The following is a 27,725-nucleotide window of genomic DNA, read 5'->3' on the forward strand; positions in this document are numbered from 1 at the left end:
TCATTTTAATAAATGATTTAGATGTTATGTTGAGTTTTAGCCAAGGTGAACTATATTTAAATTTGAAAATAGGGATATTTAATAAGCTAAATGTATTGTATATTGAAGGCGAGCATGTAACAAATTCGTATTGGTTTTATAAGAGTTCATTAAATGCTCAAACTTAAACAGTGATGATAATTGTTATGATGAATCATTTTGGTCTTGGTCATTATCGGTATCCTTCAACATTAAGTTATGAAGCTGGCAAAATATAAACACAAAAATGTACTCACTGATTCTTGTGTACTGTGACAAATGCAGGCTCCAAAACCTAAAACAAATATTTAACAATTGTGTAAACAGTTGTATAGCAAATCTAACCATTACTTCAGTGAATGAATGAATAGAGACAGTAGTTTCAAAGTTATTTTCATTAATTGAATCACCACAGACAGAAAATCATGTGTTGACATCTTACTGTTTGTCAAATAGCCTATATCACACATGCATTAAAGGTAGAAGCCATTTTGTGTTTCTGGTATTGCAACATAGGCTACTAAATAGAAGATATTATATTTATATATAAAAAAGTCTTTATGATCTGTGTGATCACTTCAAATTATTAATTTTAAACATCACCAGACCCTTCGTGACCAGAATCTTCAGGATAAAGATTTTGATATAACACACATTTTAAAAATGTTTTCTTTAATATCTGACAATGACACATCTGTAAAACCCCATAAAAATATATTAACCCCTTCCTCCCAGGACACAGTAGTAGGCTACTGTTTCAAAGATAGATATTTATTTTTAAGATTAATATATCATTTAATTTTTTTAAAGTATTAATGTGGACAGGCGGTTTTAGGGGTATTATTAAAATGTAATGACACAATCATGTATAGGCTAACATAAAAAAAAATAAAAATAAAAAATAATTTAAAAAAAATAATAAAACTTTAACCTAATTTCAAAGCAGAAATGTTGCTATTTTCAAAAATAACCGCCAGTTTACTGCTACTGGTGCAATACGAACTTATCTTAAACTTGTTAAATAAAGTGTCAAGACTTACCAGACCCGCCCCGAGGCAACCAATAGTTTTTCGAGGTGTTTCTATAATAAAATGCACATTAAATGCAGTATAAAAATGCTGTATTTATTGCAAAGAGATTAGGCCGAACTACGGTGTCGTATGTCTCTCTGTCACCAGCAGTAATAAATCACTGAGGACAGGTGCGCGTTCCTTAAAGCGCAGCAAAACTGAAACTTCGCGAGGTAACGCGCGTTCACATCACGGCCGACCACAGACGCGTCAGTTTCCGCCGCGCGCTCAGCCTCGAGCTCTACAAACCCGACTGATACTAACCGTAACTGATGCTGTAGTGCGAAGGAAAACTACCAGCAAAATAAATCAGGGTGGTCTCATCGAGAAGAAAACAGTTTCTGTTGCATACACATCTGAACAGTAATTATTTTTTTCAGCTGTGGATGACTATAAAAACACTTTTGCCTTGCAAAAAAATGCTGCAATAGTCATTCATTGCAAATATAAACCATAAATAGGCCTAACAGCGCGATATGGTTTTGAAGGTGCGATTATGACACATCATTCTATCTCAGATTTGCTTTTGCCCCTGTTAGGTAGGCAGCAAACAACCTCAGACCCCCATGCAGATGGATGAAGAGGAGAGGAAGAGAGGGAAAAGTGATGAGACTGTAGAAAGACTGACGAACCGTGGAGAGTGTGGTTGTGTGAGGTGCAACAAGACTTTGCTTTTTTGCCCATGCCTAAAAACCATATAGTTAACTGACATTAAGTCCTCATTTAGGCCAACCAACATGACATTTTCACTATAGGGCAGAAAATAGAAAGAAGTTTGGTTTAATGCAGTTAACCAAGGTTAAGCCAGATGTAAAGAAAGCACCATTCTGAGTTTTAAGAATCAAATTTCCTACATGTTAGAAATTGATAATTCACAAAAAAACAATTTGCATGATTATCCGTAACATTTTTTGGTTAAAAATGATCCAAAATGAATTTTTGAGCATGTACATAACCAGCCAGTGTTCAAAACTATCTCCTTACCTCAGCCCGATTCACAACGGCAAGCTTGTAATAATGTTTTCTAATTCGAGTGGTACTGGTAGGTTTCCGCGGGAAATTCAAGCATGCAGCCATTGGTCTTTGCGTCATTATGTCATGTCTGTTTACATAAAGACGGAGTCCCAGCTAGTAGGCTGTATCAAGGATGAAGCAGATCATTTATAGTATAGTATTTATATCCACATCGGTGTGGTGACTGACAGCAAACATTAGATTCATCTGCGCGATGATAATTGATGATAATTCCGCAAACAACTGCAATTGCAGGTTTCAAACAGAGATGGCAACAAAGAGGCAAAATTACAGACTGCAGCTTTAATGATAACTTAGAATTAAATTATTTTCAACCAACAAACTATATTGATTGACAGGAACTTAATTATCTGTAACAAACACATTTTTAAGTTGATTACTCAAAGAAATTAAGTTGCTCCAACTACTTGACTTGTAGTCCTGGAACCAATCAATCTTATCTTTTAGTTCAAATCCACAGCTATCATAGCACATGCTAACTTATTTAGCATATAATGAGAAAGAGATTACTTGCCACTAACATAAGCGCAGTCATTGCTTATAGAGTCAGTAGTGTTTTCCTTCATGAAGTCTCTTAAACATGTCACAAAAACATCAACATTAACCAAAGTCTTTTAAATGTCAAACATAAACATAACAGGTCTTTGCTTTCAATAAAAAACACATAAAATAACACTTAATTTCAACATTCGAGATTCTTATCCAGTCCCATAAACAACATGCTGGGAACTAAAAATCCACTACCCAATTTCAAAGTTTTCAAGATAATTTCATTGTTACTACAACTTTTCTTTTTTAAATAATCAATTAACAGAGAAATTTGAGTTTAAATTATGCACAATATTAAGTTAATGTAATGATCAACATTATTATGTAAACTGAACTCAACAAAATAATGTTTGCAACTTAAAAGATTTAATTAAATCAATAAAATAGAATTTTTTAATTGCACCATGCGTTTATTGTGGTAACAGGTTTTATGAATTACTTTTTAGAATGCACTTTTGAAATATGTTTAAAATTGTGTGCACATGAGATGAGTTAGTTGTATGAGATAGTTGTGAAACAAAAGGAAATTATTTGAAAAATCTCTGTTTTTACCCATACAATAAAGTCAATGGGCTCCAAAGTTGGACTCTATCATTCCAACACTGTCAAAAAATATATGATCAGTAAGTCATAACAAATGCTTTTTCCCATTGATTTAACTAATCAATTCTTTTTTTCAAATTCCAATTCCAATTTTTTTTCAGTTATACAAAATTTAAAGGGTTAGTTCACCCCAAAAATGAAAAATCTGTCATTATTTACTCACCCTCATGTCGTTCTAAATCTGTAAGACCTTCGTTTATCTTCAGAACACAAATTAAGATATTTTGATGAAATATCATTGTGCCAAATGCTTAACAGACTGACAGGGAAAAGAAAAAATTGCTGAATAAAGTCATTATTTTTGTTTTGTTTTTGCGTGCACAAAGTATTCTCGTCGATTCATTACATTAAGGTTGAACCACTGTAGTCATGTTGACTATTTTAAAGATGTTTTTACTACTTTTCTGGACACTGAATGTGGTAATTTCATCGCTTTCAATGGAGGATAAAAAAAACTCTCGGATTTCATCAAAAATATCTTAATTTGTTCTGAAGATGAACGAAGGTCTTACGGGTGTGGAACGACATGAGGGTGAGTAAATGATGACAGAAATTACATTTTTGGGTGAACTAACCCTTTAACTAGGCAAGATTATTTTTTTTTTTTTTAAGATTTGAAATGACTTGTACATTTAATTATACTTAAAAAAAACTTCAGTTACTGCCTTACATTTTTAAGTTGAATTATGGGGAATTTTTTTTTCAGTGAACATGATCTCACTGGAAAACGTAACTATGTTATGAGGCCATGATTTTGTATAAATTCCTACAATGTGAATCGTACAAAAACCTATGATTATTACAAAAAAACATACCCGTCACTGGGGCTTAAGCAGATGAGATTGTGCGAATTCATACAATTTAGCCACTAATTCGCCAAAACAAATTTGTTACGAATTGCTGTGAGATTTGTTGATTTGGTCCATCATTTTAGATGGATTTTTTTTCTTTTTTACTATTTTTTTTTCTAATATTGGTATTATTTTATATAGACATAAATGTTACATAATTCAGAGGTGAATATTTAACATAGTAGCCTACATTAAAAGAAATTTTGCTTATTGTTTTCGGCTGTTTTGACCACCAATGATCACAAGGACGAAATGAAGAACGTTTTTTAACTTCTAAAACACCTTGATGCAAAATAACACCTACACAACAGCAAATTTTTGAACTTTGCGAATGTAAATGTTTATTCATTTTTAAATACATTTTATTTATCATCAAATACAGAACACTGGATCATCATTTGATAACACTGCCATTTATATAATCTTTAGTACTGTCATTCTTAATAACACATCAGTAAAATTGTAGGAGAGAGAGGATGTAAGACAGGGAGACTACTGGACATTTACAGACTGCTGAAAGGAGGTAAGGCAGCTATTGGAGCACTATAGAGGAGATGATGTCACATCAGCTCTGCTTTATGACTTCATGCCCTCGCTGGCCATTTATTTAATATGGCTACACCTGAAAGCATAATGTGATGTGTATGAAATCTTGACCTTTGACCTCTGCTTTTGGGGTTGCTGTTTTGATACACACAGTGTTTAAAATACCACAGTCATACTACATTTGAAAGAAATTTCAATACAGTGCATAGTATGCATATTTTCTGTATGCTTGTAACACTTTGAGGACATTACATGCGCTATATACAAAAATAAAATCAAATAAATAAAAATAAATAAGGCAGTGTACTCCACACTTCTCTTTAAAAAAACAACAAAAAGAAACAGGTCTTGTTGGAATGATTTAGTTTACTACAACTTAAAACATATCCTGATATAGGAGGTGTGAAACAATACATGAGAAATGTTGTTTTGAACAGCTGTTTTCTTCAAACCCATGCATAAAATCCTACATTTATGCATTTTTGTTGTAGTTAGGAAACAAATTAGGGTTTCATTATGAACATTGTTGACACGACAACCTTAAAAACAAAACAAAAGGCGAGAGATAAAAAGATGCAACATAAACATCTCTGATAACAAAAGTATTCAGCTTCAACCGGAACACTGATATAGAGATATGTGAAAGACTTTACACAAAGAAAACAGACTCATTATACCACATTATTATCACCACCATATTTTTCATTCTTCATTTTTTTTCTTCAGATCACAAAGCAATTATGCCATTGTGAAAAAGGTTGAAATTTCAAGCTCAATGTGTGAGGGAAATGTGTTTGACCATATCAGACACCCCTTGACAAACTAAAAATGGTACGTTCCTGGTCAGGTTACAACAAATAATCTGTACAAAGCCTTTCAAATACTGTGAAAATGACTTGTTTAAAACAAAACCGACTCAATTAACAACAACAGTTACCAAACTCTCATTCCCTCAAGTTAATTTCAAAACAGCCATTTCTGATTTCCTATTAGCAAATATTCTTCAGAAGCTAAAACTCACACCACAAAACCGTTGTGTGTTGTAATCAAGTTGTGAGGACAGTTTCCTTAGAATATCTGAAATCCAACAGTCCCAAACCAGAACAAGTTGGTAAAATGACTTCTTGAATAAGTTCTTCAACTACTGGGACCCTCAAAGGTTTCACTTTGAAGACCACCAAGAAATGAAAGGTGCACAGCAACTTCCTTTACTTGCAAAGAACACTTCATAAACATTACACAGTTCTTTTGTGGATGCTTTTATATGTTACAGAGGTCATTGGGGAACAGGATGTTACTCTAAATCAGAGTTTAGTTTTCATTTGTACTCCAAAATGAACCAAAATAAAAGTCCATATGCATAAAATAGTATTATTGGACGATATTTTATAAGTAAAAGGGTTACAACAGGTTCGATGAAAGAAAACATAGCCACTCCACACAATCAATTCCACACTAACCATTCATTCACCATTTTGCAGACAACAGAAGACAAATTTCAGTCGATACAACACTGTGGTATGTTAAAACAGCAACCCCAGATTATCTAGAGCTGACAACAACTCAAAAGGAAATATGCTTTATGAACACACTTAAACGGCTTTCCATTTCATATTCAGCACATACTGTAAATGCTTTTTTCAATGTCTTGTAATGCATCATAGTGTCAGAGATATAACTGAGAGCAGCTTCTCACAGGTTTTGTCAATAACCAGTAAAGGGTGCAAATGTCTCGTCTGAGCATAGGGGCGGAAATGTTTCGCTCTCAGAAAGTCATGTAAACACCTAAAATGTCTGATAAACGCAACGATCGCCGAGCTTTAGTAAAATGAGGCAGTAGTGGGGAAGGGCAATGACACTGATGTACCATGTGTGGTCAGACAAACACGACATCGTAGACAGTACTGAGACAGATGGTTACGAAATAGCGGGTAGAATAATTTAAGTGACCAAACTTGATTAAAAGGAGGACAAGTGTATAATATATGTATATATACAAAATCGAACATTATTTTGTATCAAGTGTCCTTTAGTTAAGTAGTTACGTTTGTAAACCTTCGGTAGTTCAATCAAATGCAAGCAAGCCGTAGCTCTACAAATCAAAAAGACTTTCTTCAATAACAACCATGAGCAAGTCATCACAAATGCTTCAGGAAGTTGCTTTAGAATCAGCACAAACCCAAAATCTCACGTTTACAGTTAAAAGTCAGGATCAATAACTGACTTAAGGTGGTTAAACGTGGAATTGTGAAATGCAAATCAAAATCGAATACAAATCTAGGCAACTCATTGCCGATGAGCGTCAAGTCAATAATAAGTTCACAGTATATCTTGGACATATAGATCTACTCTACATGGGAAATGGGTTATCCTCGTGAACATATTAAATAATAATAATAATAATAAAATAACTAGAAATGTCATAGCAGCAGTTGTTTTTCTTTTTTTTTTACCTTTTTTAAACTAATCTCTTTTCTGGAGACCCTGTAGTTTTCAGGATTGGCACAGAAGAATAGTATGAATTAAATAGTTTGGCCTCTGTATGCATGAAGTACATGTACATTAACATTATTTAAAAAACAAAAACAAAAAAAAAAACATAAAATAATTAAACATATAAATAACATAAAAAACATTTGGCAATGTTGACACACAATAGTTTTCCTTTGCAATGGATTTTTTTCCCATCCAAAATTTTGATCATCTTTCATTGTTTTATATAAAACACACACATATACATGGATGAGCTACGGTAATATTCATCATCTATGTAACTATTAACATCCCTATTACATTATATAATACGACTTTGTTCATTCTTTTTCTCCTTCAGCCTTTACCTTTCATTAAAGTGATTGTAGTGTCTGTTGCGTTTGAGATAAACATAACACATCCTCTTCAGAAGAACAATACAGTAAAACGAAGAACGTCCAGGCTGAGAGAGGCACCGTTTCTGCTGCAAGCCTCTAAAGAAACAGTAGACAAAGAGAGAGATGGTCCCTACATTAGGTGCCGACCGAGCGTGACAATCCTATGATTTCCAAAGCCAAAGATTTGATTGGATGTTGCAAATCCAAACTTTAAGTGTACCAGAAGGTATGTATTCCTGCTTACTTTTTCCCTTCCTCTGCCACCTCATTTCAAGATGGCTTTTGTATTTGTGAAAATATTATGCTCAAAGGGATTGAGTGCGTGTCTGGTTAAATTAGGGTGCTTTCACACTAGCACTTTTTGTGCGCACACGGGTTTGATTGATGTCAGAGTTTGGTTCGTTTGGATGATGTGAACGCCGTTTTCCGAACTGTACCCAAGTCCGCCTAAAACGTGGAGGTCTTGGGTAAGGTTCATGTGAACTCCTGTACGGTTCGCTGCTGATATCGTACTATAATCGCAGAAGTGAACCACTTTTGATGACGTATGATTCGATAAATCTGTAGTTGCGTCCCAAATGATGCACTATAGCAGGGGTGGCGAATGTCTGTCCTGCAGAGTTTTGCTCCAACCCTGATAAAAACTCACCTGCCAGTAGCTTTCTAGTAACCCTTAAGACCTTGATTAGCTTGTTCAGGTGTGTTTGATTAGGGTTGGAGCAAAACTCAGCAGGACTGTGGCTCTCTAGAACTGACCCCTGCACTATGCACTAGGTACTCAACAGTGTAATTTATGAATTTTATAAGGTTATATTGTCATTCAACATTGGAGTCTACTCCGCTATGTAATTAAAGCTGCGACAGTTGAGTGCATTAAGCGTCCAACATTCCACACTTTTTTTTTCAGTTAATTAAAGGATTAGTCCAGTTTTAAATAAACTTTTCCTGATAATTTACTCACTCCCATGTCATCCAAGATGTCCATGTCTTTCTTTCTTCAGTTGAAAAGAAATTAAAGTTTTTGATGAAAACATTCCAGGTTTTTTTTTTCCATATAGTGGACTTCAATGGGCACCAAACAGTTGAAGGTCAAAATTAGTTTCACTGCAGCTTCAAAGCGTTCTACACGATCCCAGATGAGAAATAAGGGTCTTATCTAGAGAAACCATTGCTCATTTAAAAAAAAAAAAAAAAAAAAAAAAAAAAAAAAACCATGTATACATTTTAACCATAAATGCTCATCTTGAACTAGCTCTCTTCTTCTCTATTTGAATTCCAGCAGTGTAGACACTGCTAAGTGTATTACTGCCCTCCACAGGTCAAAGTTTGAACTAAATTGTCATATACAATATGCTAGTTCAATAGTATATAACGATTAGTTCAAACTTTGGCCTGTGGAGGGCAGTAATACGCTTAGCAGTGTCAACACTGCCGGAATTCTAATAGAGAAGAAGAAGAGCGCTACTTCAAGATGAGCATTTATGGTTAAAATGTATATAATTTTAATTTATTTTCAGAAAATAAGTGATGGTTTCTCTAGATAAGACCATTATTTCTCATCTGGGATCGTGTAGAACGCTTTGAAGCTGCAATGAAACTGTAATTTTGACCTTCAACCATTTGGTGCCCATTGAAGTCCATGGAGAAAAATACTGGAATGTTTTAATCAAAAACCTTAATTTCTTTTCGACTGAAGAAAGAAGGACATGAACATCTTGGATAACATGGGAGTGAGTAAATTATCATGAAAATTTTGTTTAAAAGTGAACTAATCCTTTAAAGTGTACATTTTCTTTTAGGAAAAAACAGCACAGAATAGTGCACAAGTATGCGAACTGGGATGCACTTTTGTGTTTGTGTGTGTTTCCACTCACCTTCCTGACAAGCGTGACTGATGCACTGCAAAAGTATATCTTCATATCTCAAAACTCAGCAGAAATAGACTCCCGCATTCTTTAAAACATTTGCGGCAGATAGACGCAAGTGTCGGTATGTGCTGATGCTTCGAAAACAAAACCAAAGTTTCAAAAACCATTATATAAAAGTAAAACGAGCATTTTGAGGCCTTCTCCTGTGTCGTGAGGAGCAATCAAACTAAGGTTCGGACCAGGCAAATGTGAAAGCACCCTTAGAGGTAGTCTCAGATGGCAAAAATTACCGAACTTTTTGGCACTCTGAGAGGAGAACAGTTTGACCTCTGTGTGTGTTGGTATATGTTACACAGAACTCCAAGTTCAGTCCTGGGAATACAATACATTTAGGAATTACATGTAGCGCAACAGACACACTAACAAAAAGACAGTAAAAGAGAGAGAAAGGCAGAGAAAGAGAGAGAGAGAGACACACAGAGGCTGTGTCCGAAACCGAAAGCAGCTGCCATGTATTTGTATGAACGTACCGCCTTAGGAAACTAGTTTCAGGCCAGCTTCCAAGACACCGAACGTCACGCCTAATGATCTAAAACAAATTCAAGTGAAGTTTAGACATAAACCAAAGACATAATTGTGTGACTAAAACGCAGAATTATGAATTTTTGCATTTCTAATCTTGTCATTTTATTCACGAACCGCCAATTCAAATGCACAGGATTGTGGCAATATTGTAAGTCGAACAGATGGAAGGCAAACATTGGATTCGGACATGTCTTGGTGCCCTCGTATTTTCATATAGTGCCAGTAAAGGTGGCGTTTTTTCAGATTTCGGACACAGCTAGAGTGAGGGAGACGTATTCTATGAGAGTGTTGATCTATGCTTCAGTTTCCTGCCCTACCTCTGACAGATTTTGGGTGAATGTACATAATCTCTCTCTCACGCTATATATGTGTGCATTTTGCGCAGTCTAATTTTGTCCTTTTTTAAAGTTTTCCATTCTCCTTGTCCCACAGTTTCAAGGAATCTCAGTTCTCAAGTCCTTCAGCACACACCATGCCCGGGTAAAGCTGCTGCTGGTTAGGCAGAGGGTCTTGGCAGGGGTTTTGAATGGTGTTCCTTTCCTCCCCGTCGCTGTCCGAGCTGCCTTGACTGTCCAGACGAGGTGACGAGTGATGCGGATACAGGGCGGTCACAGGCAGGTGGCTCTGAAGAGGGTCCTCGTCTGAACTGAGGTAATCGCCTTCTGCAGACGCTGGGCTTTCCAAACATAGGTCCTGATAAGCACCACCACCGGTATTCTGGAACTTGGAGGGCTGTCCACGCAGCTGCCTGATCTAAAATGTTCAAGAGAAGGGGGTTGACAATTCCCATATTTCAGAAAACATTCTTACAAATACACAGCCCTGCAGAAAGGACCAGGGTGGTTTATGCTGGACTAGTGCCTGTCAAGCCAGGGTTATTACAGTTAATTGAAATGAAAACTAAAACCATAAAAAAAATGTAAATAAAATAAAAATTGCTTTAAAATAAACTGAAATTAAATCAAATATATATAAAAAAACCTTAAAAACGTATTTAAAACTTTATTTTCATTTAGTTTAACATTATGTACTAAAATATCTAAAAACTAAAACAAAAATTAATAAGAACTATAGACAAAAAAAGTGCATAACATAATTACTAAACGTTAAAATGAAAATGGATATTATATAAAATATTAATAAAAACTATAATAGTAGTATCTGAATGAAGCGGTACCAACACATGGAAACTTACTTATTTAAACTAATTAAAAACCCTGGTAAGCATCCAAAACACAACATACACTATGAAAGTGATGCAATTTTTTCATAACAATAATAAAATAAATCACTGACACACTTTTGACCCGATTAAAAAAAAAAAAAAAAAAAAAGGTTAAATCTGAAAATGTTCATAACATGAGTTTGTAGTTTATTTTCTGAGAATCAAATTGCAATTTCTTTAATTATCTGTAAAATAAAAAAATTGACAATTAAAGGCACACAACATACCGCATTTACCCCAATTAATCAGATTTTGGTGGGTATGTTTCCATAGCAACAAGTGGCGGTTTCCAGTGTGTGCTGATCTAGAATTTAAGTACTGCTTATCAAATACACCCATGAGATATGATTAAGATCAGTTTGTCACTGTTATTTCTCTGTAAATGATATGATCAATTTTTACACTGAAAGAAGCACTATAGAAGATGTGTGTTTAATTTTAATTGGAATTAAGTGGTTTTATCTATTTACCTATATGTTTTCATCTACAAGTATTTTTTAACCTAATCTGCCTCCATATTGATCTTTTTTTTCATGTTTGTTTTGACATGTAACTTTTGTGGTACCATTCGTACGTTTAAATCTACAGGTGCCTTGGTGAATATATTTCGCGACTGTGAATGTGTGTGAATCACGTAGACAGTGGATTTTCTTGCGTGACAGAAATGGACCACAATTTTTTGCTCTCATTTCAGATCTTCCCTTCTGAGTCAGTGAGCCTAAGTGAGTGTGATTGCGTGTGTGTCCTAACATTCGTGAGAGCCTGAAACAGGTATTATGCTAAAATCTCAGATCTGAAACGTCATGGGTTTCCCAATAAGTTCTTTAGCAATTTGTGAGTGAAGGAGTGGGAGGGGCTGTGGTTAACCAATGGAAAAGCTTCCTGAGACAATCATCTACACAAGCCCCACCTCTCACTTCCTCTGTCTGGTTGATCTCGTTTCAGCCAAAACCACAGAGCAAAAGTCAGTGCACAGCACTTCCGAATTAGGACATCACCGAGATTTTTAAAAGTACACGTTAATGAAAAGCACATTCAGTTCTGAAATGGTAAAAACCTGCAAGATGTGACAAAGTACGAAGAACGTCCATTGACATATGTACAAAATAAATAAATATGTGGATGACCTTAGACAAACTGATGGTTGTGAACTGCATGCTAGTGACTGGTTTATGTTCAATGACGTGGAAATAAAACAATGTATTGACATATATTGCTACCTAAACCCCCCTTTTTGCAATGTTTATTCAATGTATTTGTCAGCCACTATAAATACAATTAATTACTTGTTTTGAATTATTTAAATTTTCTGTGTAAATATTGATGTGTGTGATTAATTGTACATAATTTGATTAATTCATTGGCATTTCATGTAAAAGTTGGTAAATTATGGTATTAGCTAGTTAGTACAGCACTGAAACTGAGACATTTACCTCAATTATAATATTTACCAGTTATTTAACACTGTTAAAGTACAAAAATAAAAAAATAAAATAAAAACACAATCACCTTGTGTTTTGATGGAAAATGATTGTAAATCTTTGGCACTACAGAACATATGGTGACCTGATTTCATGGCTGAATATGAGAACGTAAAATGCTGATGTAAAATCTGTCCTTTGAAAGCGCCCACAATGCATCTCAACACAGTGATTACAGTAACCATGAAACTGGAGCATAATCACTTCACATTTGTATGTAAACACTGACACAAGCAAAGTAATCGAGTGAGAGGAAACGTGAGTGGTGATGACAAAATCAGAACGAAAAGAGGGATGAAAATGAGAGATGAAAGACGAAGTGATACATGAACAGAGAGGTGAAAGGGAGGGAAATAAATACAAGAGAAAGAGAATGTCAACACACTCTCACACCCCCCTGTCACGAAAGGTTTTTCTACAAATGAGCAAGATCATCACATGAAGTGCGTGAGACCGGGTTGTGACTGGGTGCGTGGGTAAAGCACCACAGTATCAAACCATCAAAGCCGCCTGTGTGTGTGAGGGCATATGGGGGGAATGGGGAAAAAGATTTTCGAGTGGTTTTTATTGTGGTTAGGGAGGGTCCCTGATGCCAAGAAAAGCACTACAATACCACTCCAAAATGAAGTAGACAGGTTACCGCTCATGGAGCGTACTAAGAAAAATGGTGGCAAAGTGCAGACTATAAAACATATACCCCCCCATTTCACAGACAAAGTTCCTGTAAAGTCATTTTAAAGTATGTGTTCTGAGTTTGTCACACCGCAGAAAAATGTGTTATTAACCACCCAGCCAAATTTGAATGATTAAAAAAAATCTGCAAGTAAATGAAATAAGTTATCAAAATCTCGAAAATATAGGCAGCGCTATCTGCTCTCAAACGCTGGGGGCGTGTCCGCTGTCGGCGCTGAAAGAGCTGCCGTCTCAACTGACTTGAGTCTGATAATGAGTCAATCATACTGATGCATATAAAAAGAATCATTTAGAGGGTTGCAAATTTTAGTAGTTACTGTGGACTACCTACTAATTATAACATAAGCAAACTCGGCAACTTACACTCATTGGTGGGCACGAACTGCCGACTGTTGTCGAGTCGACAAATGACGGTGCCGCGAGAGGGCTTTATAACTGTAATGACACTCGAGATTGAGCGAGTGAACCGCTGTAGAGTTAGAGGGGGCGCATCATCTACAGTTATATAGTGTTAGGGGAGGGGCTGTGCTCGGGGGTCCAAGCGCGTCATCAGACCCCCGTTTTAGCTCCGCCCCAAAAAATCCTGAGCAGAGACTTGGTGAAAAACTTCACAATTAAGCATTACACAATTCACAGTCTTTGTAATGTGTTTCAGCAATACATTTGTAACATTTATAAAGTGTTTAGAAAGAATTCTCAGAATTGACTTTAAGCTAGTCCCAGACTAAAATGCATGTTTGAGCTGTTTTAACTGAAAGTAACTTGCACAGACATATCTTAAAATATGTCACTGCCATTGTTTTGTCTAAAGATGAACACCAGTAATGTTTTATTTCTAGTGTATGTTTATAAAAGCTACTTAAATATCCTAATTAAACTAAGGCCTAATCCTGGCTTAGGCCAAGCCCTGTCTGTGAAACCGGGGCATAAAAGAGCCATACTAATAGAAATAAATGTAAATGTGCCTTTTTAAGAAAAGGAGAAACCAGGTTTGTGTAGTACTTGGGGATAAATAATGTAGTTTTTTTTTAAAGTTATGGACTTTTTTCTGATCGCAGATTATGATGCAAGTGCAAAGATTGTGAGAGATAGCAGCTGAGCTTGCATACTAGTGCATGTACGTGTGTGTGTTGGTTTTTGAAAACCTCACCTCATTCTTGAGTTCGGCGATCTGCTGCCTCAGTTGAGTTATATACTGTTTGGAGTCCGAGTGATTCAGCTGACCTTGGATCAGTCCTTCCTCTTTCTGTGGGCAATGCACACACATTTACATTGAATATACATAGAAAACAAACCAATATGTAACACACACACACACACACACACACACTTGGTGGTCAACCAATATTTTCCAATATTGAGAGAGCTTTTTCTATAGCCAATGTAATACTGATATTTGCATTTATTTAATGAGATGTAAACAACATTGTTCACTTACTGCTAATTTTTACTCTAAAACATAAAATGTGCATTATATCAACTGGCAGGAAATACAACTTCTGTTAAATAGTCAAGTAGACACGGTTATCACACCTATGTTGCAATGTAGGCCTGTATTTCTCACCTGTATTTCTAGCTCGGCTATCTTTTGCCGGAGTTCAGCCATAGCAGCCATGCTGTCAGCTTCTCTTAGACGCACTGCCATCACCTCTTCTTTGCTCTAAAAAGCAAGACAGCTAAATTATTTATAGAAATCAAAACCATTTCTAAAAAAACAAAACCTTCTTTCTAATTAATATATTAACCTAAAATGTAATTTTGGTTGTAGTCTATCTAAGTCTATTTACTAGGAATGCACTGATATTAAAATTCTGCCTAATACTGATAAGGTGATAATTATTTCCTGTTATGACTAATGACCGATAAAAGGCATATATTAAAATTCTGTACTATTATGACTAAATAAATAAATAAATAATAAAACATTAAAAACTAAAATGAATAATTGTAAATGATACAAGTGTATATAGTCATTACAGCAAGATAAACTATAGCATGAAAAAATGGTTTATTTTTAGATTTAAGAGTGTTTTTCAAAATTAGTTACATTAAGTGAGCGTTAAATGATGAAGGTAATCTAAATGTCAAAACACATTAAATAAATTTAAAAAATGTCTCGTGTTAGGCAGTAACCGATATGGCACTGATTGATTGCGCTTCCCATTTACTGCTTGTAATACTGTAATAATCTGTCCTTCCTTTATTGTATGACTGTGAATGCTTTGTACCTTGCAGTCAGACTCGGCCTGCTTTCTCTTCATTTCGTTGAGCTGGCTTTGTAGTGTTTTGTTGTGAGAAAGAGCATTCTGCAGTCTCTCCTGCAGGCTGGCGCTCTCTTGCTCATGTCTGCCGATTAGTTTACAGTTGATCTGGTTCTATGGAGACAGGAAGAAAAGCTAATGTGTGTTTGTTTGGTTACTACACCTTCTCTTAAATTTTGAATAAAACAACAAACTTAAGTGCAACTGATGTCAGGTACACTGCACGATTTTCAAAGTCGTGAAACTGCTGTTCTTCTCACGCTACACGACGGATCGGTGACAGGGGGTCACACATTACACAACATTTCAATAGGAAGAACTGCTGACAACTTTGTCTGGTCTACAAACTATGTTTTACAACCAAACACACAAACACAAGAAGTGATGCTAGAAATAACGTAAAGACGAGTTCTTGTGCGAGACTGGATTAATTCCTGTTACAGTAGCCTGCAAGATGTCTTGCAAAGAAAATGACAAAAAGAAAAAAGAAGAATATGAAGAAGAGAGAATGGTTGCTTGCAAGTGCAATGCTTGCTGATGTTCTGTTGCAGGTCTACTTTTCCCACTGAACTTATCCTTGCCCTGTATCTTATCTTACTCATTGGCTGTAGGTTGTTGCTAATGTAATTTCCAGTCAAAGCATATTTTACACTGCATGACTCAGGCAGACAGGTCCAGATATTTAGCATGCTAAATATCTTTATATAGCATGATAATATATCATGCTATATAGAGATAATACACACTATGCGATTATCACTCATATGAACGAGCACTGATTTGCCTCTGATTTCGGGCATTTGTAAGCGGTTACAAAACTGTCGGCGAGTGAAAATCGGGGCTCAAATCATGCAGTGTGTACCTGCCATAACTGATGCGTCATGATTCATACATGAAAAGTTTAATGTACAAATAAGTATGCATGCACGATTACTTAAGAGTACACACTAATTTGTTACAAGAGAGCTGTAGCTTCATGTATACTGTATACTATGTTATATTGCTATATGCATTGTTACATTTCATATTCCATATATAGGCCAGGGTTATTATCGCTAACTAAAATTAACACCATAACAAAAAAAATGTTGTTAATTGAAATAAAATAAATGTTAACTGAAATTAGGGGTGTCAAACTATTAAAATATTTAATTGTGATATATTTAATCGCGATTAATCGCATGATTGTCATGAGTTAAATCGTGATTAATTGCAACTTAAATGCACATTTTTATCTGTAATCTTTACATTTTTTTCCCCGTCACAAAACATCGAAAGCTCAGCCGAACATCTGATCATAGCTGTACAGTGTGGGTTTTTATTTCTCATCTCCATAAATACAGTCAAACTAAAAATTATTCAGACATTTTGAATATTTTTGATATATTTTTACTAGTGGGTGCAGGACACTATAGTTCATTTATGTAAGTGAGGATAGCAAAATAAAGTAAACTGTGACATATTATACCCAAAAATTCTTCATACAGTGGACTACCAGTAAAATTTGGAACCAAAAATTATTCAGACACTTTGACCTGACCATGTTTTGCTTTAGTGTTATCTCACATAATTAAGATTATTTTTTTTCTGACACAGTTTAACTCTGAGATCTTGTCATATTTTATTACCATTTTTTTTAAACTATAGTGAATAAACTGTATTAATGAACGAAATGTTCAAGGTGTCTGAATAAATTTTGGTTTGACTGTATATCTAGTAGTAGAACTAATGCAAGGGCTAGAAATCTATTGGGGTTATCCTTTGCTGAAACTTCCTTGTCGTCATGGAGAGCGCAATTCACGGCTGCATAGCAACGACAGATGGGAGTGCAAGCGCTTTGGATAGAAGGAGCTTTCCAGCTGCACTTTTTTTATGCGTTTTTAAACTGGACATGTGAACGGCCCCAATGGCTGCATCTCCATTTCTCCAACTACAGGCTAGGCCACGGGTCAAACAGAAAATGCACGCTGCATTAATCATGCGTTAATAAAATTAGTGCCGTTAAAATGAAATTGAGTTAATGCATCCCTAATATTAAAAAAATGTATTTTTTTAATATTAGAGATAGTTGCCAAGGCAACATTTCTCATTTTCATTTAGTTTAAGTTAAAATAACTAAAACTACTTAAAAAAAAAAAACTATTGAGACATAAAAAACTACTAAAAATGACAACAAATCATCAACTAAAATTCTATAAAATATATATAAATAAATAATACATTAAAAATGATATACTCATTACAGCAGAGATAAAATATAGCATTAAAAAATTAATTTTTTAACAGTGTTATTAAATTAGTGTTTTTAAAACTTTAAGTGAGCATTAGATGATGGCAAACATAATCTAAATGTAAAAAGAAATAAATAATTTAAAAAAACATCACTGATATGGGCAGTGTAGTTCTAACCTGGCTCTCCAGCTGCAGGTTTTTAAGTTTGACCTCTTTGAGTTCAGCCTGACCCTGAGCCTCTCGCAGTCTCAAACTCATCAGTTTATCCTGCAGCTCATTCAACGCAATCTTCTTAGGAGACTCTTTCCAATGGCCTCCTCCTCCTCCACGAGACGTATGGTTCTGTCACAAAAAAATTTTTTGATTTGCATTTGCAAAGACTTAGATTTGAGGACATGTAGAGGGACCAATAAATTAATGAAATGGGGGAGAATGGGAAAGAATTCCTGCCTTACAGAAATTCATACTTTTTTTATGAAAGTCAAAACAATCGACAAATGAAAAAGCCAATGTAGTAAAATTTTGTCAAGAGTTCAGAGGATTTGGACAGAATTTAGACCAACTGTGTAAAGATCAGTAGAGTTGTGTAGACTGTAGAGTTCAGTAGGGTTCTATAGAGATTCTGCACCTGCCAGCAGTGGTTGAGATCAGTAACGGCCTCTTGCATCTCTCTGAAGGAACGTAGAGTCTCCTGCTCTCTCAGTTTCACCAGCTTTAGCTCCTCCTGCAGCTGAGCTACATTAATTTCATCAGGCAGAGAGCTGTTCCTCTACAATACACAGACAATATTCCCTTAAGTACTATACTTCCGTACCAGTTAGTACTAAAAAGTGGTGATAGAATACAATTTTTTTTTTTCATACAATTCAAAATATTTTTTCACTTATCACTTGTGCGTCCACAAGCCATATCAGCCGTATCATCGCCACTGGTGATCTAATCATTACCACTGGTGCATAAGCATTTTTCCTTTTCATACTTGACAATTCTGACTAAAAAGTCAAAGACACAAACGCACATACCTTCTCCAGATCGAGCACTTTGTCCTGCATTTCTTTCAGAGCACCGAGTAGTTCTGCCTCCTGTAGACGAGACTGTTCCAGCTGAGTCTGCAGCCCACTCACAAACTCCTCTGTATACTACAGACAGAAAGACAAAATGGATTGAAACATTGGTGAGTGCAGATTAGGTTATAATGGCTGCCATTACATCAGGGTATATCAGAATCAGACATAAGCATTTTGAACAACAAAATTAAGCTTAACTGTACAAAAAGGGGATGTCTGTATGGAATACAGATTTTTACTTCCAGAACTGCTCCCATGTAGCTTTGCAAATGATGATCACGGCAAGCTCATACTACTTATTTATTTTTATACAGGGCTTGACAAACTTTTTTGCTCAACAGCCACTGTGGCTAGTTGTTTTCTAAAGTTACTAGTCACTCAACATTTTCACTGGCCACAATTTTGACATCGTTATCATGGGGAAAAACTGCCATAGAGATATTTTTAACATTATCTGCCATGATTTAGCAGCAGGTTTATTAGGCTGCTGTCACTTTAAGATCTGAAACACCGATCCATTATACTGTTACACATGCATTTTCTTTCTCAACACTTTACTTTCACTTAAAATATAACTTATTGTGTTTACGTGACAAGACCGGCATTTTGACATTATTTTGTGTATTGTTTAAGAGCTATAGTACTGAGAGGCAGCTTTATGTGCACGCACTTTGGGTGTGAGCACAAAATCGGAGGGAATGAGTAAAATTATGCGCAATACATGCAATCCCACACCGAAATTCAAGCCCTGTATTCAGTCAATATTCATTATTATAAGGATATCACCCCAAAATGAAAATTCTGTCATTAATTACTCACCCTCATGTCGTTCCAAATTCATCAAGCTTCATTCAGGTTCAGTTGAGCATCTGTTTGTTCGCTGATCAAGGTGTGAATAAAAGCCTCAATCTGTTCATTATAAAGTGATCGCGCCTCTTCAGAAAATTTGGACTAAACCGATTCATATGGATTAGTTTTACGATCTTTTTATTAAATTTTAAGCATCAAAGTGGTAGTTGCGTAGCTGTCAATAGAGAAACAGAAATTGCTCAGATTTTATTAAAAAGATCTTCATTTGTTTTCCGAAGATGAACAAAGTCTTACGGGTTTGGAACAACATGAGGGTGAGTAAATGATGAAAGAATTTTCATTTTTAGTTGAACTACAGTACTGTGCAAAAGTCTTAGGCACGTCAGTATTTTCACCCCCCAAAAAAGGTTTTAAGCCAGTTATTTATATCTTTTGCTGTAGTGTGTCAATAGGAAATATCCGTTCACATTTCCAAACATTCATTTTGCCATTAATTGTAATAATCCAGTGAGATTTTTGAATACACAATAAGACTGATAAAAGCCGGTGCTCCACATGGAGATCAGAGCTCACCATCATCAAATCCATCTGTGATTACATGAAGAAACATATGAAACTGAGACAAACCAAATCCAGAAGAACTGTGGCCGTGTCTCCAAGAGATTTTAAGAAACCTGCCTCCAAAGCTACCTGAAAAATGTGTACCTAAGTGTACCTGGACAAGAGCTGTTTTAAATGCAAAGGGTGGTCACACAAAATACTGTTTTGATTTAGTTAATTAGTTAATTGATAAAATCAATTTATACCAGTATTTTTTAAAAACATCCTCACTTTACAGCATTTTTACACAAGTGCCTAAAACTCTTCACAGTACTGTATCTTTGCAGGCAGGTTTCTTCAAGCTGGATTTAGTTTGTCTCAGTTTCACATGTTTCTTCATGTAATCACAGATGGATTCGATGATGGTGAGATCAGATCACTGTGTGGAGCACCTGTTGTTGTCCATGTGTATTCAAAAATCTCACTGGATTATTACAATTAATGGCAAAATGAATGTTTGGAAATGTGAACGGATATTTCCTATTGACACTCTACAGCAAAAGATATAAATAACTGGCTTAAAACCTTTTTTGGGGGGTGAAAATTCTGACGTGCCTAAGACTTTTGCACAGTACTGTAAGTCTTGTAATCTTTTTTGTAATGTTCATAGATTTCTTTTTCCACAGTTGGGTGGCTTGATTTATGGATCAACTTTTTATTGAAGAAAAATCTATGTTGCTTTGTAACCATGATCAGCCTACAGTCAGACTAATGAACTGTATTACTTAGTGGAAGAATATATATTATATTACTGGTGTTATAGTAATATCGCTGTTGTTACCATTCTATTAAAGTGATAAGACTATCAAGGCTAAGTGTTAGTGCCTAAAAACGTGGTAAAATTACTGTAACATATGGCCTCTAGACCCTTATGTCATAGAACAACAATTATAGCCTCTTTTGCATTTCCAAAGAAATTTAAGATTAAGTATGAAAAACAAACAGTCATTCTGTAAGTCTACAGAATTTCTACTCAGAGAAACAGATGTGCTTCTGGAAATTTTTAGATAATTTTAGCATTATCTATCACTGAAGCAGCAGTGTTGATGTGAGTGTGCTTCTGCTGTGTACGGTGTGCATATACTGTGGCCTACCAGAGGGGGCTGTGGCCTGCCCTGGAGACTTGTGTGAACACTAGTTCCCACGGACTTTTACTTCTGTTTTTCTTACCTTCCTCCAGACTTCCAGTCACTTCATCATACCCGTATTACTCAGATGTGTCAATCACAAAGTCTCTCGCTCATTCTACCTCTGTTTACTTGAAAAGTGCTAGCAGAAGGACTGGACTCTTAGCTAAAAACCAAATGCTTTCCTTTCCAAACAGCAAATTGCAGCGGAAATGAACTTTTCACAAGAGAAAACAAGTGCTGCCAAAAATCCAGACTCCACTTACAACATTTCAGTGAACGCTAAAATGAAATTATATAGGTGAATATTTTGTGAATATGTGTGTGTGTGTGTATATATATATATATATATATATATATATATATACACACACACATACACACACACACACATATACATATACATATATATATATATATATATATATATATATATATATATATATATATATATATATATACACATATATATATAAAATATATGTGTGTGTGTGTGTGTTTTAAAATAGGATGTGAAACAGACCACAAATAACATTTCATGTCAACCACAGTGAGCCCCTTTGCTCCAGGTAATGAAACCAGATTAATCAGATTTAGGTCGAATAAGTAACAGAAAAACTCACCCTTAAACATACTAAATCCCTGTCAGATCTAAACTAGTGAGTGTTTTTTTTTATTATAAGTATCATGAAATTGATATTTCTTTAAAACAATTCAATAAATGATCTAAAATAAGTGATATGTGAGAATTTTTTTGCCAAATATGAGGAATAAAATGGCTTTGAGAGTAAATAAAACAACTGGACAACTTCTCAATTTTTGTCAACAGACAACTTTTGACAACTGCAACATTACATGGTTTACACTGAATCGTAAGAACAATAACCACAATCATACTGATTTGTAAACTTGTGTTGGTTTAAACAGTGAAAAATTTACCATCAGAAGGTAATCATTAAATTTTTTTCCTCCAGAACTCCTTTGTAGTGATAAATATGTATATTCATTGTTTTCATGAGTTCTAGATAGCCAGAGACTGCCTCATTTCATAAATGATGCTGCGAGAAAGACAATGGTCATCACAAAAAAACAAAAACAAAACGGTTAACGAGTTGTTAACTATGCATGGTACACTAGTTCTGTTGACATCAGCACCACTATGGAATGGTGGTCAATTCTGAGTGTAACACAGGAAAATACATATGACCAGGGAGTGTTGCTCTGAGTGTGAAACATGTTGGGCTCACACTCAACATGACACACACCACACCCTGACATCTTCTCACACATGCCTTTCACTCACACTTAAACAAAAAACGAAAATTCCAAAACACCCCGTCTGTTAGATAGCGATGCTTTAGCATCCATTCTTCTAATCTGTGAGCTTTTAAAATGCGATGATAGGTTCAAAGAGTCAAGTCATTTTCATAAATCTTACCAGAAAATAATCTCTGACCTATCAGTGACCCAGTTCAGGGTAATTCTGCTGTGTGAAAGCAGTTCTTTTGACTAAGAATAGCCTGCAGAAATGTGTACAGCAAACATAATGATGGTTTAAAAATATTAAAAAGCTGTTCATATGCCATGTGACTTTCTTCAGATTTCCATGAAACAACATGATCTGTATAAAAGAGAGATTCTTTCCTCATAAACCGGAAATGCTGTATCACTTTCCAATTTAATGCTAATTTAATAGTAGGTACCTTCAAAAGGCTGAAGTTAAACTGATTTTCAGCTAGTAATAAAACTTTTTTTTGTTTTCGGTCTATGGATGTGATTGTTAAGTCTGTTTCACACTGCACGTATAAGCGTAACTGGAATGAAAAGCCTGTGTTGCAGTGCTTTCACACTGATAGCATTTCAGAGCTGTGGCACTGAGCATTTCACTCCAGTCATTTTATGTAGCTTCATAAAAGCCTATATTTAAAAAGACTGTATCAATAAAAAGGGTTTTGTAGCATTTTATCAATATTTCTTGCTGAGGTCAGCTGAGTGCAGCAAAAATACGCTCAGAACCGCAACTCAACTTGTAGCTAGGCATCTGCTGTTACCTTGTGTTGCTGAAGTTCGCGTATGGTGTCCTGAGCCTTTTCCAGACTCTCACTGGCTGTATAACACTGCTGCCGAACCACAGCCAGTTCACGCTTAATAACGTAGTTCTCCTCTGCCTCCTGGGCTCGTGTCACCTGACCCTGATAGAAGAGAAATGGAGTAAATCTCTTTTTTGGGAGATGACTCTTTACTTAAGGTTAAGGGGAGATAAGTATGGCATTCCAGTCAAGGTAATGAGAGGGGCTACATGCAATGATACCTCAGTGTCATAAAACCAAAGAAATCTGATCAATTCAAGAATCAAAAGAATCCCATTGAATTTTAGAATTGGATGAATTACATGATAAAATATGAAAAATGCCACCGGACCTAATACAGAACCCTGATGCACACCTATGCTTCCACATCCAACATGCAAGGCTACACTGCCGGGATAGAGTGTCAGGGTTAACCTTCACTTGGAGCACCTCTGGGACATTATTCCAGCCATACAGATAAATGTGCTGTCAAGGCAGTGATGGGAAACACAGAAAAACAAATAACCATTTTTCATGCAGCAGACCCATTCTCAGATTAGTGTGGAGGAGGCAGTGCAGAGGCAGGAAAGAGTGGATTATAGGAGGAATTGTGGAAGGTTGAAGAGAAGAAGCATGTGATTGAGCCATGAGAAGAGGAAAGGAAGGAGAGATTAGTGAGCAGCTGGCTTGACAGTACTGTACCTGAATCAACCTGTCTGCTAATGCAGCGCTCTCCTACAACACCACAAGAGAAGAAGAGGAAAAAAGGAAAGAAAGCATACAGAGGGAAGAAAGAAAAGGTTGAAAACAGGGACAGAAAGAACAGGGAAAAGGAAAGAAACAGAGGATAAGATAAAATTGAATATTATAGACACACATGAAGAGAAGAAAGGGAAAGTTTTTAAAAGTTAAGTAGGAAAAAACAAGTGGAGAAAGGTTGTAAAAGTATAAAAAGTGAGTATAACAGAATGAGTTTGTTTGTGGTGAAAATTGTGGGGAAGTAATTTCAACAGAGGAAGGCAGAGAAAAATAAGACAGATAAGACTTCAAAAAATGTACTATCAAGAAGAAGGCAAAACAGCTGAGCCTCAGTAAAGACCGACATGTTCTAAAAGTTTACATGATTCACATAATAAAAAGATATCTACACGGTTTACTCAAACACAAACTAAACAGGGCTATTTTAGGTTTATGCACATCATTTAGAAGATAGAAACCATCTCACTTTCTCCAGTGTCTCAATCCTCTGCTTCAGTAGTCTATTTTCTGTACGTAGTCTCTGTTAAAATGAAAGTTTTTTTTTTTTAAATGCAAATGATTAAACAGAATAAAATTGAATAAAAATATTAAATAAAAATTTTAATTCACAGAAAAAATTTTGATTTTTAGTTAACAATAACAACACTGCAGTTAACACATGCTATTAATTAAATATGCATAACAATGTTAACTCAATTATACAGTTTGATGTTATAATTATTTCATCGTGCTCACTACGTGCAAGCATTCATGTTCACGCACACAACTCCCAGTGGAGCTCTTATTTATAAGTAAATGACACTCTTTATGGATAATTTAATATAATTTAAACCCCAGACGGGGCATTTCACAAAAGTAAAGTCATACATTCTTTGTGTAATTTAAATGTAATTCTTAAAGAAGTTCAAATAAAATATCATTAGGTAAAACATGCGCATACAAATGCAATCTACAAAGTTGCACCAAATCCAGGTTTACAAACCTTAATCTCAATCTGTTCTTCCATCTCTTTGTTCTTAATGGTGGTGTATTCCTTTTCTAATCTGTGAATGAAAAGCATTATTGAGAAGAATCTAGAGAAAAAACAAATCTTTGTCTTTATTATCATAATAACATTTATTTATCGTATATCGTATAATGATAAACAAATCACTCACTTTTTCATTCTCTTGGGATTGTATTTGACCTGATAGGCCCGTAGGATAAGTTTATCCGGGCAGCTATCAAACTGATGTGGAATCACCTTCTGAAAGTGCTGTGGTGAGAATATTTAACAAACATCAGTTAAAATACTGCCGTTGTTTGTGTTGTTCCATGTATAACGTATCAATGTTCATGAAGGAGATGATTTTCTCCTAACCTGTGACATTCCTTCCATATCTAGCTGTATGAGGTCTGTCTGGTTGTACTGCAATATCGCTATTCCAACTCGGAATATGATCTCCAAACCCTGAAAAAAACAGCACACAGTATTCATATAATCATAGACTAACAACTACAGCAAATATCCACATTCTAATATATTCATGTATTGTTTCTAATAAGTTTTTACAACCCCCAATTCTGCACACGATATTGCTTGTCTTTCACTGACTTTACTCTTGCCATATTATTGACTTTAATACTCAAACAAAACTTTGCATTTTAGATAGTATACTAAAGCATGTTTAGTCTGATTAAGACACAATGCAACCCTACAACAAGCATTTTTCCTTTTGAGAAGGTCCCCAGAACTAAGTTTTTCAGATTTTGCTAACTTCTAGGAACATTGTGTTCATAAAGCACACAGCCAAGTCAGTAACACGCATGGACACACACAAAGGGTCTTGTGTCCATACCTCATACATAAAGATGTCAAAGATACGTGTAGCTATTGGCAAGGGCAGGAAGGTGAGGAAGAGAGTGAGGAACCAGGACGAGGCGTACATAGATGTATGGAAACTCTGAGAACGGAAATGAACGTTCAGCTCTGGCAACTGCTCCTGTTCACAGAGGTGAAAACATGGAAGAGATACAAATGAAAAAGACATTAGATAAAAGTACTTCTGAGAAGAAACAATTGAATTGATTCTTAGTCATGACTCTGTTTATGTACAATAAATCTGTTGCCTCCTTGTGGACAAAAATGGCATTACTCCAGACATCTTGGCATGCTGTATACTATAATAAGAGAGATTTGAAATCACCTCCTTGGAAAAATTGAAACAATAAATGAGATTTAAATCACATTAGCCTCTTAAGCCAATCATAAATTGACCCATATGTTGGTGACAATCAAGACATTTATAATCTTTGAGTTACCAAGGAACGCTGAAAAATGAATCACAGTTTCCACAAAAATATGAATAAGCAGCACAACTGTTTCAACATTGATAATATCAACATAGTAAAATGATTTCTAAAGGATTAGAATGAGACACTGAAGACTGGAGCAACTGAAAATTCAGATTTGCCAACACAGGAATAAAGAACATTTTTAAACATATTCAAATATAAAACACTTATTTTAAATTGCAATGATATTTCACAATATTACTGTATTTACTTTATTTTTAATTAAATAAATGCAGCCCATGTGCACATAAGTGACTTCTTTGAAAAACATTTAAACCCCAATGTTTTGAACAGTAGTGTACCTGTTGTAGAAGTCCTGTGACCCCTCTTATACAACAGTGCGTTTTGTAGTAGATTCCAAACATTATCAGATTATCAGACAAGCAGTCTGATACATCTTTTTCCTATAATGCTCTAGAGATGTTCCGATACCCCTTTTCCATTCCCGATACCGATTCAGATACCTGAGCTCAGGGTATCGGCTGATACCGAGTACTGATCCGATACCAGGGTGCAGGGCTCTGAGCCGGTTCAAGAAAACCGGAAACGAACGAAATTTTGACCGGAACGTAACCAGAAACGGAAACTGAATCAGATTTAATCGTTTTGAACAGAAACGCTCATTTGAAATGTCCATTAACCGTTTAATAACGTTATTTTTTCGTTCTATTTAATATTTTGCTTTGGCAGTCAACCAATCACGAATTCAAATAGTACAGCCTATGCAAATGTGACGCTGACGCATCCAACGTGAGTGAAATGCCCGCGCTGACGCGCTCAGGCTCAGCTGTCATGTCATCATAGGTTAGGTAAGTTACAATGGCAATGCCCTGGCATTAGTTTTTCCAATGATATATGTCACCATTAGGCCTACATTTAAGTGAAAATGAATGTCAAGTAGGCTAATATGCAGCTTGTTGTGCGTTTTGTTGTGCGTTTTGAAACCAGCGAAAATTACAGGATATGTAGAACATGAGTTCACACAACGCCACATCACACACATGCAGCGGTTCAGAATAAAACTATAGGCTAACATAACACATATACAACAAAAGGGAATATTTAGGCCTAT

The 27,725-nt window shown here is 35.5% G+C and overlaps 1 protein-coding gene across 5 annotated transcripts in view; it reads right to left on the reverse strand.

Moving 5' to 3' along the window:
- evi5l (ecotropic viral integration site 5 like) overlaps positions 1-27,725 on the reverse strand; it is a 62,209-nt gene that overhangs the window by 3,986 nt on the left and 30,498 nt on the right. Inside the window, exons 7-21 of one of the 5 annotated variants that reach the window (XM_048196536.1) lie at positions 26,158-26,301; positions 25,680-25,769; positions 25,477-25,574; positions 25,302-25,362; positions 24,786-24,839; positions 24,263-24,295; positions 23,543-23,683; positions 18,910-19,026; positions 18,516-18,656; positions 18,065-18,229; positions 15,623-15,769; positions 14,959-15,054; positions 14,545-14,640; positions 10,467-10,748; positions 4,451-7,638 (exon numbers count right to left, since the gene is read on the reverse strand). In XM_048196536.1, the coding sequence (XP_048052493.1) occupies positions 7,519-7,638; positions 10,467-10,748; positions 14,545-14,640; positions 14,959-15,054; positions 15,623-15,769; positions 18,065-18,229; positions 18,516-18,656; positions 18,910-19,026; positions 23,543-23,683; positions 24,263-24,295; positions 24,786-24,839; positions 25,302-25,362; positions 25,477-25,574; positions 25,680-25,769; positions 26,158-26,301 (1,785 nt within the window). In that variant the 3' untranslated portion in view covers positions 4,451-7,518. Of the gene's footprint in view, positions 1-275; positions 314-4,450; positions 7,639-10,466; positions 10,749-14,544; positions 14,641-14,958; positions 15,055-15,622; positions 15,770-18,064; positions 18,230-18,515; positions 18,657-18,909; positions 19,027-23,542; positions 23,684-24,262; positions 24,296-24,785; positions 24,840-25,301; positions 25,363-25,476; positions 25,575-25,679; positions 25,770-26,157; positions 26,302-27,725 lie in introns of those variants that run through there. The other 4 variants (XM_048196540.1, XM_048196538.1, XM_048196537.1 and 1 more) reach the window with 4 other exon arrangements.

Source organism: Megalobrama amblycephala, linkage group LG7, assembly GCF_018812025.1.
Source record: "Megalobrama amblycephala isolate DHTTF-2021 linkage group LG7, ASM1881202v1, whole genome shotgun sequence".
Lineage (NCBI taxonomy): Eukaryota > Metazoa > Chordata > Actinopteri > Cypriniformes > Xenocyprididae > Megalobrama > Megalobrama amblycephala.